The following is a 13,711-nucleotide window of genomic DNA, read 5'->3' as shown; positions in this document are numbered from 1 at the left end:
CGTGTTTTCACTGTTATACGGTAGGGGGCACCATTACGCATCTTCTGAAAGAGTAATGAATGAAGCAGGTGAAAAAACATTCAATCATCAACATTAAACCACATTAATCAAAACTGTATAATGTTACCGAATGAAAAGTCGATCCATGACAAGCTATAGGACTGTGCAAGCTTTGACGGTGTTGATGGACTCAATCTACTCTATCCATCTATGTTTTGATCATCGTTCTGAATTAGATCTAGACGTAGTCTTTTTTTTTTTTTTGACAAAAAAAGTCTTTGATTTTCTCAGCTTTTTGCTCAAATTGTTGCTTTTTTGATGAAACTTAAAAAAGAATGGATGAAGCTAGAATAAAAACTTTTTGGTTTTTTAAAGCAGAGGGTGTGCTCTCTCTTTTGAAATTTTGCATGTTTGAGATATTCTTACAACAAATATTTTGGAGGTCATGAAAATTTTGCCAACTTTTTCAAAAATGCTGGCGGAGAAAGAGTTTTAACAGTATTCATTATCAGATGTCATTTTGTTAATATATTATAAATATTCTAAGTATACATTTTTACCTTTTATTTGTTATTTACTGCAGCCCTGGAATCACAGCCCATTGAAGTGGCAGCTTTAGGAAGACCTCTGTTTCCTGGTATGCTGTATGACTGCCGCAAGGATACCTTCATTCCAGGTGCCTTACAAACCTAAAAACAATAAATAATGAAACGTTTATTTTCCCCTCTTCATCAAATCTTGCATCACTAATTACCAATCCTTCTGTAACAACACTATAAAACCTAAATGTTTCTTTAACATACATCACTTCCTCGTACATAACTCTAAAAGTAATTTCTCATTTCAGGTGTCACTCTGTGGGATAAGAAATCATTGAGTGAAGATTTGGACAGCCGTCCACAGCCCAGGACAGATTTGAAGTTCAGTAGCTCTGACTCTCTCTCTAGTAAGTCCAGTCTCCTGGATGTAAGCGCTTCCCTGAAGGCCAGCTTCGTGGGAGGGCTGGTGGAGGTGGGAGGATCTGCCAAGTTCCTGCGTGACACCAAATCCTCAAACCATCAGTCCAGAGTTACAATGTATTACAGTGAAACCTCCAGATTTGAACAGCTCACTATGACTCAGTTGGGCAAGATCACCTACCCTCAGGTCTTTGACCAGAAAACTGCAACTCATGTGGTCACAGGTGTACTATACGGAGCTCAGGCAGTCATGGTGTTTGATCGAACATTTTCAGAAGATGAAGATAAGCAGGAGATTGAGGGAAAACTGAATATCATGGTCAAGAAGATTCCTCAATATTCCATTGAGGGACAAGGATCTGTAAATATGACAGATGCTCAAAAGAAAGTGGCTGAGAAGACTGCCTGCACATTTCATGGTGACGTCCGCCTTGATCAAAGTCCCACCACTTTCATGGAGGCCCTAGAGGTGTACAAGAAGCTCCCCACTATACTGAAGGAGAATCCACAGAACGCAGTTCCAGTAAAAGTCTGGCTCTATCCTCTTTCTCTACTGGATACAAAAGCTGTTCAGTTGGAGAGAGAACTTAGCACACGTCTGGTTTCCAACACTGAAGATATAATAGAGGGGCTGGGAGAAGTAGAAAGGACATGCAATGACCTGTCTAGAAAAACACTGGTAAATGTTTTCAAATACATCACAGAGAGGCTCTGTTTATTTCAGGGCTCTCTTAACATTTACAAAATAGTATTTCTAAAAGCAGTGGCCAAGGTCTTGCCTGCTATACGAGGAGGAGAGATGGAGCAAAATTCATTGGAAGACATCTTGAAGATCCACTACAGCTCCCCTTTCAATCATGACATGCTTAACCAGTGGTTAGATCATGCAAAGGCTGAACTTGACCTCTTGAGTTTTCAAACCAAGATGCTGGAGAAAATCAAAACTGAAAACTCAAACCGTCTCAAAATCGACTTCCTTAATCCTAATATTGATGTTGTGGTGTGCTTGACCTTCACATCTCTGAAATATGAAGACCCGTATCTTTCAACCCTGAAGAAGTTTCTGGAATCTGACGAGTTTAAAGAGCTAGATGTGGTGAAAGTCCAGTCTAGCACGTTAGTATCAGAAGAGTGGCACAACAATCTTCGTGTCATCTTAAAGATGAGAGAGAACTTATCTCTTTTCAAAAGTTTTTCAGAGGCTAATAAAGATGAAAAGAGGTATCGATTCATTATTTCTGCCATCTCCGATCCCTCCAGTCCAGGCTCCTCTATCTATCTGTATGAAAAAGGGAATCTGACAGACACACAGTTCCAGCCCGTGTCGAAGCCTCCCCCACCAGAAGTGAAGAAGGTCCTGGAGCGCAGTGTGTTACTGAAACTGCAGAAGTCCCCGACTGGAGAAACTGTGCATTACAGAGTGGAGTACCAGCAGGTGAAAGCAGATTCTGGCGCTGAGGAACAGTGGATGATCATAAACACAGCTGATGAAGACTTTACTCTGACTGGATTGGAGTCTGGAAAGCAGTACTTGATCCGCTACAGGATAGTGGGTAAAGTGGGAGTGAGTGAAACCAGTGATGCTATCGGCCCCATACGGTCTTCAGGTAAGTGTCATATGCATTAATCTTTATGCATTAATCTTCATTTTGCATTAATCTTTATCTTACACAGTCAGTGTTTGTATATACAACCATATTTCCTTACAGGTGTGGCTATAATTAAATGTGTAACATGTTGACGTGTTTGATATGTAACATATATATATGAACGTATTATTTCCTTCGTTCATGTTTTTACAGATAGTCCTTAAAGACAGAGTATATTATGATCCCTTTCAAGGGAACTCGAGCTGCGTTGAGACGCGGTGGGAACGCCCTGCGTGATTGCGTCGTGAAGCACGTGTATAATCAGTCCAATGGAAGAGCGAGACGTCATAGGCGGGTGACGTCATAGACCAGGAAGCTATAAAGCACCCCTGAAAACAGACCGCGTCAGCTTCTGTGCCTTCAGCAAGCGCTCTCGGTATACTGTCCTTGTCTATTTATTGTTGTCTGTCACAAGCACAATATATATATATATATATACACTCACCGGCCACTTTATTAGGTACACCTGTCCAACTGCTCGTTAACACTTAATTTCTAAGCAGCCAATCACATGGCGGCAACTCAGTGCATTTAGGCATGTAGACATGGTCAAGACAATCTCCTGCAGTTCAAACCGAGCATCAGTATGGGGAAGAAAGTTGATTTGAGTGACTTTGAACGTGGCATGATTGTTGGTGCCAGAAGGGCTGGTCTGAGTATTTCAGAAACTGCTAATCTACTGGGATTTTCACGCACAACCATCTCTAGGGTTTACAGAGAATGGTCCGAAAAAGAAAAAACATCCAGTGAGCGGCAGTTCTGTGGGCGGAAATGCCTTGTTGATGCCAGAGGTCAGAGGAGAATGGCCAGACTGGTTCGAGCTGATAGAAGGGCAACAGTGACTGAAATAACCACTCTTTACAACCGAGGTATGCAGCAAAGCATTTGTGAAGCCACAACACGCACAACCTTGAGGCGGATGGGCTACAACAGCAGAAGACTCCACCGGGTACCACTCATCTCCACTACAAATAGGAAAAAGAGGCTACAATTTGCAAGAGCTCACCAAAATTGAACAGTTGAAGACTGGAAAAATGTTGCCTGGTCTGATGAGTCTCGATTTCTGTTGAGACATTCAGATGTTAGAGTCAGAATGAGAACATGGAACCATCATGCCTTGTTACCACTGTGCAGGCTGGTGGTGGTGGTGTAATGGTGTGGGGGATGTTTTCCTGGCACACTTTAGGCCCCTTAGTGCCAATTGGGCATCGTTTAAATGCCACGGCCTACCTGAGCATTGTTTCTGACCATGTCCATCCCTTTATGGCCACCATGTACCCATCCTCTGATGGCTACTTCCACCATGTCACAAAGCTCTAATCATTTCAAATTGGTTTCTTGAACATGACAATGAGTTCACTGTACTAAAATGGCCTCCACAGTCACCAGATCTCAACCCAATAGAGCATCTTTGGGATGTGGTGGAACGGGAGATTCGCATCATGGATGTGCAGCCGACAAATCTGCGGCAACTGTGTGATGCCATCATGTCAATATGGACCAAACTCCCTAAGGAATGCTTCCAGCACCTTGTTGAATCTATGCCACGAAGAATTGAGGCAGTTCTGAAGGCAAAAGGGGGTCCAACCCGTTACTAGAATGGGGTACCTAATAAAGTGGCCGGTGAGTGTATATATTATTATGGCGAAACAGGAATTCAAACGTTGTGTTGTTCCCTGCCCTCGTTTCATCACGGGTGGGGACACACATCAGCTTTGTGTTGCTTGTTTGGGAGTGGGGCATGCCCAGTCAGTTCTCGAGGGGGCTGACTGTGAGCATTGCGAGAAGCTGTCCGTGAGGACGCTCTGCTCCCGCCGGGCGTTCTTCGAGGAGGACGGTTCGGTTCGCGCTCCCCGAGGTGCGGGTCCCGCTGCTGCCGAGGCACAGCGGCGGCTTTCATCTTGGGTTTCGCATATAGATCTGGTAGCGGGGCTTGAGACGGGCCCCGCCCTTTCTCAGCCCTTACCTGCTGGATCCAGTGCCTCTGCCCAGGAAGGAGCCCGCGCTGCGGTTTCTCCTTCCCAGGCTGAGGCACCAATGCTGAGGGTATCCAGTTCTGAGGAACTGGATGTCGTCAGTATTGAAATGGGGGATAATGAGTCTTTGCCAGCTTATGGAGGTTTTATCTCGTGCTGTAGCGAAATTAAATATTAATTGGCCTGCCGATAATTCTGAGAGTGTAATTAAAAAGAGTTTACAAGATGAAAGATTTCTACCATCTAGAACACACCCTCCACGTCGGGGACTGAGGTGTCAAGTGAGGTGTCCACACTGAGGTGTCAAGATCGTGGAATAAACCGGCTTCATTCAGAGTGTTTAATCCGCAAACATCCAATTATAGTAATAATTGTTATTTGACGGTGCCTCGGGCGGAAGAGACGCTTGCAAGCTATCTCTCCCCCTAGTCAGCGTTGTCATTAAAAGCCCCGACGTTACCCACCAAGCCTTTAAAATCTACTTCTACGCTGGTGGGTAAAGCGTATTCGGCAGCAGGTCAGGCTGCGTCATGCCTGCACACTATGTCTTTACTACAGGCATACCAGGCTGATCTGCTGAAGGATATCGATGAACGTGAGGAAGTCAGCGCGGGCGCAATTCGAGAATTGCATCACGCAACAGACCTGTCTCTCCGGGCCACCAAGGAAACGGCCAAATCAGTGGCAGTTCTATGGCAGCCCTGGTGGCCACGGAGCGTCATCTTTGGTTAAATCTTTCAGATATAAAAAATAAAAATAGGTCTGTTCTTCTGGACGCCCCGATTTCTCCTTCAAGTTTGTTCGGCGACGATCCTCCGAGGAGGGTCGTAGAACGGTCAGTTTGGTTGTTTGGTTGTCAGTTCGGTTTGCCGCTTCAGGGCACCGAAGTGACTGTTCAACCAAATCCAGAGGCCAGTCTCGAGTGACTGGTCCCTTTAGTAGAATTTCTGGCAGTGTGGAAACTACTGCCAAATATTTCTCAGTGGGTCCTGCACACTATAGAAAAGGGTTACAGAATTCAGTTCGGTTCTCGTCCGCCCAGATTTCAAGGGGTTCTATCCACAGTGGTGGACCCAGAGCGGGCTCTGGTCATGGAGCAAGAAGTACTGAAGCTTCTGCAAAAAGGGGCTATAGAAAGCGTTTCTCCTCCCAGCAGAGAGTCGGGGTTTTACTGCCGTTACTTCATCGTTCCCAAAAAGGATGGGGGGTTGCGTCCTATTCTAGATCTTCGTCATTTAAACAGCAGAGTTCAGAAACTCAAGTTCAAGATGCTTACACTCAAACAGATTGTATCACAGATTCAGTCCGAGGACTGGTTTGTCACAATAGACTTAAAGGACGCTTACTTTCATGTATCCATACATCCTCATCACAGGAAGTTCCTGAGGTTTGCTTTCGGGGGCGAAGCATACCAATATCGGGTCCTTCCGTTCGGCCTAGGTTTATCACCCCGCACCTTTACAAAATGCGTGGAAGCAGCGCTGGCTCCTCTGAGACTCCAGGGCATTCGCGTATTAAATTATATCGACGACAGGTTGATCCTAGCTCATTCAGAGCAGATGGCAGTTCGGCATCGAGATGTTGTTCTGTCTCACATAAAAGGTTGGGTTTTGCGGCTAAACACCAAGAAGAGTGTGCTCCTCCAGGCCCAGAGGACCACTTTTCTAGGGGTGGTGTGGGATTCGACAACTATGCAAGCACGATTGTCTCCAGCACGTATTTCTGAGATTCTCACAGCCATAAAGAGGGTAAAACTAGGCCAGTCACTCACTGTGAAACAGTTTCAGAGACTGTTGGGTCTCATGGCAGCTGCGTCCAACGTAATTACTTTTGGCCTTCTGTACATGAGACCCCTGCAGTGGTGGCTCAGGACCAAGGGGTTTTCTCAGAGGGGAAATCCATTTCGCACGATCAAGGTCACACGGCAATGCCTACGTGCCTTGGTCATGTGGAAGAAACCTTGGTTCCTTGCCCAGGGCCCAGTATTGGGGGCTTCTTGTCGACGCGTAACGCTATTGACGGATGCTTCCCTTATAGGCTGGGGGGCGGTCATGAGTGGCCGCTCTGCGACAGGTCTCTGGCAGGACCATCAGCTTTTTTGGCATATAAATCGACTAGAAATGATGGCGGTATTTCGAGCTCTCAAATACTTCCTGCCAGACCTGAGAGGCCACCATGTGCTTTTCCGCACAGACAACACATTGGTGATCTCTTACATCAACCATCAGGAGGGTCTGAGGTCTCGATTATTATGCAAACTGGCTGATCAGATCCTCCTATGGGCCCAGGGGAAATTACTGTCACTCAGGGCAGTATATATTCCAGGGTTTCTGAATGTGGGAGCAGATATCCTGTCAAGGCAGGGGCTGAGGCCCGGGGAGTGGAGACATCACCCCGAGGTGGTGGAGCTCCTATGGGAGAACTATGGTCAAGCTCAGGTTGATCTTTTCGCATCATCCGATACAACCCATTGTCCGCTATGGTTCTCCCTTACATATCCAGCTCCTCTCGGACTGGACGCGATGGTGCAGGTGTGGCCGAGGTTACACCTATACGCTTTTCCCACGATATCAATGCTCCCGGGAGTTCTGGAGAGGGTTCGCCAGGAAGGGGCTCATCTATTATTAGTAGCCCCGCACTGGCCGGCCTGAGTGTGGTTCTCAGACCTAGTGTCCCTTCTGGATAAATTAATTTAAATAAATGCTGTTGTTTTTAACTTTCTGTTCATCAAAGAATCCTAAAACAAATGGTACACAACTGTTTTCAACATTGATCATAATCATAAATGTTTCTTGAGCATCAAATCATCATATCAGAATGATTTCTGAAGGATCATGTGACACTGAAGACTGGAGTAATGATGCTGAAAATTCAGCTTTGATCACAGGAATAAATAATATATTAAAATATATTAAAATCGAAAACAGTTATTTTAAATTGTAATAATATTTCACTATATTACTGTTTTGTGTTGTATTTTTAATGAAATAAATACAGCATTGGTGAGCATAAGTGACTTATTTTAAAACATTAAAAATCGTACCGACCCCAAACTTTTGAACGGCAGTATATATATATATAAGTCAAAAGCACATTTTTAGTACATAGTCATGCCTGGAAACATATCCTGTTCAAATAGGCTATATGGGCCACTCTACAGAATTTGTTCAAAGTTAGAGTTGGAAACATCTTGAAAAGAAAATCGTCTTTTCCCATAAATTTCTTATAAAGTATTCTTTTTTAAAGTACCCTTACATTGGAACAAATACTATAACATCTTAGTTGATGAGTTTATTTTTGACCGAACATACTATATATTTATGAGCAGAAACTGGCTAACAAAAGCTTATTTGATGTCTATTTTAGAATTAAAACGTTATAATCTATCCAAAAACTATGAAATGTTGTCTTTCATATTTCATCTGTAACATAAACAACAGCGCCCATATGTGCCCTTAATTCATTCACACACAGAAACGTGATTAAAATTTAAACAGTCTTTTTGCGTTTACAGACACCATTCCATATTGCGATTAGAACAAAGCACAAGAATAAAAAACGTACTCACAATTCTCGGCTAGATCCGTCGCTCCTCGAAATGAAAATAAACCAGCACATGTTCTGAGGTAAATGTCCCAGGATTATTCCTCACACGGCCTCGCAAGACGAAATAGTACAATAATCTGATGATTACATTTGTTGTGTTATCGCGTTTATGAGGGGCGTTGACACGTTTGCATGTGTCGCTTCAGATCATTTGCGTTTGAATACCGCGCGCTCTCCATGGGCGTGTCACATTAGCAAAATAATGAGCTGAGAGAACGATAATGAGATCGGCTTACACCTCTCTCTTTTTTTATAGATTACATAAACAGAGAATATTTATTTTAGTTTTGAATTAGATATTTTAAAAGTAGCGTGCGGTCACCTTCGTCGCTCGGAGAGCAAGGTCGGTGGCGGTGCGCAGCTCATCAAAGAGCCCTTGGTGAGCTCTGCCCTCGTGCATGTCCCAGAGCATCCTGGCCTGGTAGACCTGGAGGATGGCCATGGCATGCAGAGAGGCGGCGGCCTGCCCTGCAGCTCTGTAGGAATTCGCCACCAGGGTAGACGAAAACCTACAGGCTTTGGAGGGGTGCTTTGGGTCATTACGCCTCACTCTGCGGACACAGTTGCATCGCAACAGAGCGTTCGACAGGGGGAACCCCAGTGTACCCTTTCACCGCGGCCTCATCAAGGGCAGAGAAGGCGGAGGAGGTTGCCGACCGATCACGGGAAGACAACGCTCCTCATGACCTCCTCATGCACTTCCGGGAAGAAAGGAACTGGGGGGGTGCGCCGACGAGAGTCAGCGCGTGCAACTCCCAAGAACCAATCATCTGACCGCGAGCGTTCAGGAGAGGGTGGAGAGTACCACGCTAACCCGACACTCGCAGCGGCCCGGGAAAGCATAGCTGTTAGTTCCGGGTCGGACTTGGACAATGCTGTGACCCCGGGGGCGGCAGCACATCCTCATCCACAGAAAATACCAGCTCGCCTTGTAATGCGGCGATCGACATCGCCTCATCATCTGGAGCACCGAATGAGACACGGGGCACATCCGGAGATGGCCCCGCGGCTGCACCCGAGGAACTCGCGGGTTGCTGCGCTGGTGAGGGGGGTGTGGCCCGAGGACGCATCGTCGGGGCAGAATTCCACACCGTAACCCTCAGATCACCCTGGGCACCAGCCAAAGTGTCGCCTCTCATGGAGGGGACATATCGGGGTGTGGCAGAGGGGACTCTACCTTTAATAAGGTCACGGAGCCTCGATCTCAGCGCAGTGATGGTCATGTTCCCGCAGTGAGAACATGACTCATCCATGAAAGCTGCCTTTGCGTGTTCTAAGCCCAAACACGCAAGACAACGATCATGCCCATCAGATAATGAGACGGAACGACCGCACCCAGAAATACAAGGGCGAAACATCTTGAAAAAGACGTGCCCGTGCAAGCTCTTTTATGAAAGGACGCTCAGCAGCCTTTGCAGAAGCGGCCAGGGAGAAACACACACACTGGATGCAGACCACTGCACAGATCAGCAGGCAGGAATGTGAAACTCGCTGGAAAATCGCCTTTGCACCAACACAGACTGGAGAGCTGCTCGTCTCAAAGGATACTCGATGACAATCAGAGAGCATTCAGGCTGTAGGAGTGAAGAGGACCTCTTGGCTCCGAAGTAAAAACATATCTGCAATGAGACGCTGCATTCTCCTGCCATACTTCCTGCATGCCCTGATCGACTTGCTTCAGGCTTATCAGAAGCTGACGCGGTCTGTTTTCAGGGGTGCTTTATAGCTTCCTGGTCTATGACGTCACCCGCCTATGACGTCTCGCTCTTCCATTAGACTGATTATACACGTGCTTTACGACGCAATCACACAAGGCGTTCCCACCGCGTCTCAACGCCTCGTTCCCTCTCAGGGAACCAGGGTTACATACGTAACCTGAGACGTCTTTGATGTCTAATGTAAGCTACTGTACATAATCATATGAAATTCACAATAAACAATACAAAGCCTTGAAGAAGTGAAACGTACATTTCTCTGAATGAAAACCAATAGGACATTTATAAATATATCTGACATAAAAAAAAGAATAAACAATGACAATGATAAACAAAACACACACACAAAAAAAAACAAATAATCAATTTAACACACAAAAACGGTTGACTCTTAAGCCCACTGTATGATGGCATTTCTGCAGTAAGAACTCTAGTCATCTCTGAAAACAAAATGATTGATTAGTATAAATAATGTTTAACAAATGCAAATTTCATAATTTATATTATTTAATAATAATCAATATTAATTATTCATAATAAATGCACAGCATACAGGAGTTCAATGTAAAGCAAGTAATTGAACTGACCACAGGAAAATAAAATCTATAAAATAAGGTATGTGTCACAACTTGGTTGTATAAATCACAAGAAGATGAAGATCAGGGTCAGAAGGCTTTAATAGTAGTGATGGCAATTTCAAAACACTGCACTGTATTATAATATAGGCTAATTAAATGATTGAGCATGAGAAATTTATTGATCAATTGATGTCTCTTTGAAAAAGACTAATAGGGAGGTGAGAGGTTTAATCAAAGTCTTATGATTTCCATTACACGAGAGTAGATATTAAAACTTCATGCTGATTTGTACTCGGCTTTCGCCAAGATAAGCAACACTAAGACGTAGCTTTACAGTACAGTAAACTATGCTTCTCCATCCATTTACGCTTCTTTCCATATGCAGTGTACTTTTCGGCTGCAGTGTACTTGGCGCGTCAGCACACACGACGGCTGCAACTACAGTGTGGTCTCCCTAGTGGACCAGCAAGAAATGAATAATGAAGTGATATGATTACTTTGTATTATGAACAAAGTGAAATTGAAGTCCTATTCTCCTTAAATCAAATCTGTGATCAGTTCATGTCTACAGAAGCCAAATCAAATATGGTGACATGTCAATAATATCAAACCCTCAATAGTGGTTGTGTCAGGATCTGGGCTCTGTAAACAGCAGAGACATTTCTAAAGATCTTCTGTGTTGGAGGATTTCTGCATGTGTTAGCAATGGATACAGGATCATTTTCTCTTGACATGATAATCACACTCTTCATGTCTGTTGATTTCCACAGTCACTGTTCCCAAGACCAGGTGCGAGTTCCTTCAATGTAAGTCAGAAAACAAGCAGAGAAACTCTCTGAGTGTGTTCATGTTCTTCCTGTAGGAGCGGAGAGAAAACATGACAGAAGAGTTTTAGAGTTGATCATGTAAATGATGATTAAACTGTACTGAGATATACTGATATACTGAACATGAAGAGTTCAGATACATTAAAATATCAGATTCATAATTCCTGATTCTGATGTGTTTTATCTCCATCAGATTACCAACATTTCACTCTGGATCCGAACACAGTGAATAAACACCTCCGTCTGTCTGAGGAGAACAGAGTGATTACTAACATTCACCCAGAGATTCAGTCGTATCCTGATCATCCAGACAGATTTAATTATTATGTTCATGTGTTGTGTAGAGAGAGTGTGAGTGGACTCTCTTACTGGGAGATTGAGTGGAGTGGGAATGATGTGTCTATAGCAGTGTCATATAAGAACATCAGCAGGAAGGGATCAGGTAATGAGTGTGTGTTTGGACGTAATGATCAGTCCTGGAGTTTGTTCTGCTCTTCCTCCAGTTACTCATTCATACACAATGACATACAGACTGAACTCCCTGTAAAGCCCATCAGCAGGAGAATAGGAGTGTATGTGGATCACAGTGCAGGAACTCTGTCCTTCTACAGCGTCGACAGAGACACAATGAGCCTCATACACACAGTCCAGACCACATTCACACACACACTCTATCCTGGGTTAGGGGTTTATACTGGATCATCAGTGAGACTGTTGATGAATGAGAATAGACTGTAGAGAGATTCTACCCATAATGCTTTGAGCTGCATGATAAATCAGTAACAGTGAGATGTTATAGAGTCTCTTATTTCTCTTTATTACAATAATAACACAGCTGAACTTCTGTCACTGAAATATCATGTCAGAATAAATGTGTGTAATAAATCCTCATATAGACATTAGTGTGTGTGACGGTGTGTATCTGTGCTTTTCTCAAGCTCTGTTTGTCAGGGGCGATTCCAGGATTTTATAAATGGGGGGGCACAGGGGGGACCAAGATCCAGTCAGGTGGGGCCCATGGGAAATCAGAAAATTCAAATGGAAATAAATACTTGTTTAGAAAATATTAAGCACGATTTAAAAAAATCTTTGCAATGCTCAGTGACCTAATATAGATGGTATTAAATGTGGCACCGAACAAAACCCTGAAAATCATTTTGTATTTTACATGGATTGGACCACACAGTTTTGTTCTAATAAATAAAAAAACATTACCTAGGCATTAATTAGTAATTTAACATGGTTTATTCTCAACACAAACATTGAATGTGTGTGTGTTTGTGTGTCGGCGAACGTTATCTGCATGAAATCTGTCTCTGACATGGTTTCTTCTTAAAGAAACCTTGGATGTCCTGTTGCGGTGTAAAAATAAGCAAAAACCCATTCAGTATAAATTACACAGAGTTGCATGTAAAGTTCTCACATTTTAATGTTTACCACGGCTCTGCTTTTTTTGGAAAAAGATTATAGTGCCTTTAGTCTGTAAAACAAAAGCTAAAGTAATATGTGGGTCATTCCTGGTATGCGGTGACATTTTGGCTTCATAAGTGTTGGGAAAAAAAGGACATGATTTTCATGTTTTTAGCATTCTATCAAAATTTTGACATGTTTAACTATAAGGAATACATATAGGTCAAGCTCAGGGACTCTATAATAATAATTATTGGTATATTGTTCAGACACTGTCCATAAAAATATTCCACCCTGTTAGGGACATATACATAGGTTATCACAACATGTTAATAATGTAAATGTTAAACAATAACTTGGCTTAAAGCTTAAATAATAAGCTTTTCTTGGATAGTATATGTCCCTTATGCCATCTTAGATATTTTTTTTTTCTTCTTGAAACAAGCAAAACAATTTTTGATGAATAGAATATGTTTCACATTCCACCCTGTTAGGTTTATTGACCTAACAGGGTGGAATCTAACAGGGTGGAAAATTCTGAGCTAAGTTAGCCATAGCTCTGTGAGTGATCAACATTTAGCTAGCTAACCTTCTACAGATGAACAGAACTTTTATAACTATGTCAGGTTTGTTTTTACATTTTTTTTGATAGGACAAACATTTCAAAGGATAACATTTCAAAAACTAAAAAAAAAGTTAGGAGTGAGAGTTGAAGCTTACCTCAGTTTGTACAGTTGAATTCCAGCAGGTAAAAGGAATGAAGTCACTTCTTGAAAATGGTCTCAATGAAATTGCAGTTGGATTTGGAAGGCAAAAAAGTACATACTAAGAGGGTGGAAGATGACTTCAGGGATGCAGTAATTGAAGAAAATTTTAAGAAAAAGACCTATTTTCACATGATTTATATGTATGATTAGAGGCAATTTAGCCTAGTCTATAACATAATTTAAAAATATTTTGAGGTTTTTGTCATTTCATGGTTAATATTTCT

The 13,711-nt window shown here is 43.1% G+C and overlaps 1 protein-coding gene across 1 annotated transcript; it reads left to right on the top strand.

Moving 5' to 3' along the window:
* Window positions 1–564: 564 nt before the first annotated feature.
* Window positions 565–12,130, top strand: LOC130103415 (neoverrucotoxin subunit alpha-like; the record flags this gene model as incomplete). Its single annotated transcript, XM_056269660.1, has 4 exons — window positions 565–676; window positions 848–2,566; window positions 11,254–11,289; window positions 11,504–12,130. Coding segments are annotated over 4 exons (2,412 nt in total), but the record flags the coding sequence as incomplete, so codon positions are not given.
* Between the last annotated feature and the right edge of the window lie 1,581 nt (window positions 12,131–13,711).

This window comes from Rhinichthys klamathensis, unplaced genomic scaffold, assembly GCF_029890125.1.
Source record: "Rhinichthys klamathensis goyatoka isolate OS25496 unplaced genomic scaffold, OSU_Roscu_1.1 h1tg000288l_1, whole genome shotgun sequence".
Classification (NCBI taxonomy): domain Eukaryota; kingdom Metazoa; phylum Chordata; class Actinopteri; order Cypriniformes; family Leuciscidae; genus Rhinichthys; species Rhinichthys klamathensis.
The sequence above is the reverse complement of the archived record's forward strand: the minus strand, read 5'-3'. Positions and strand labels throughout refer to the sequence as shown.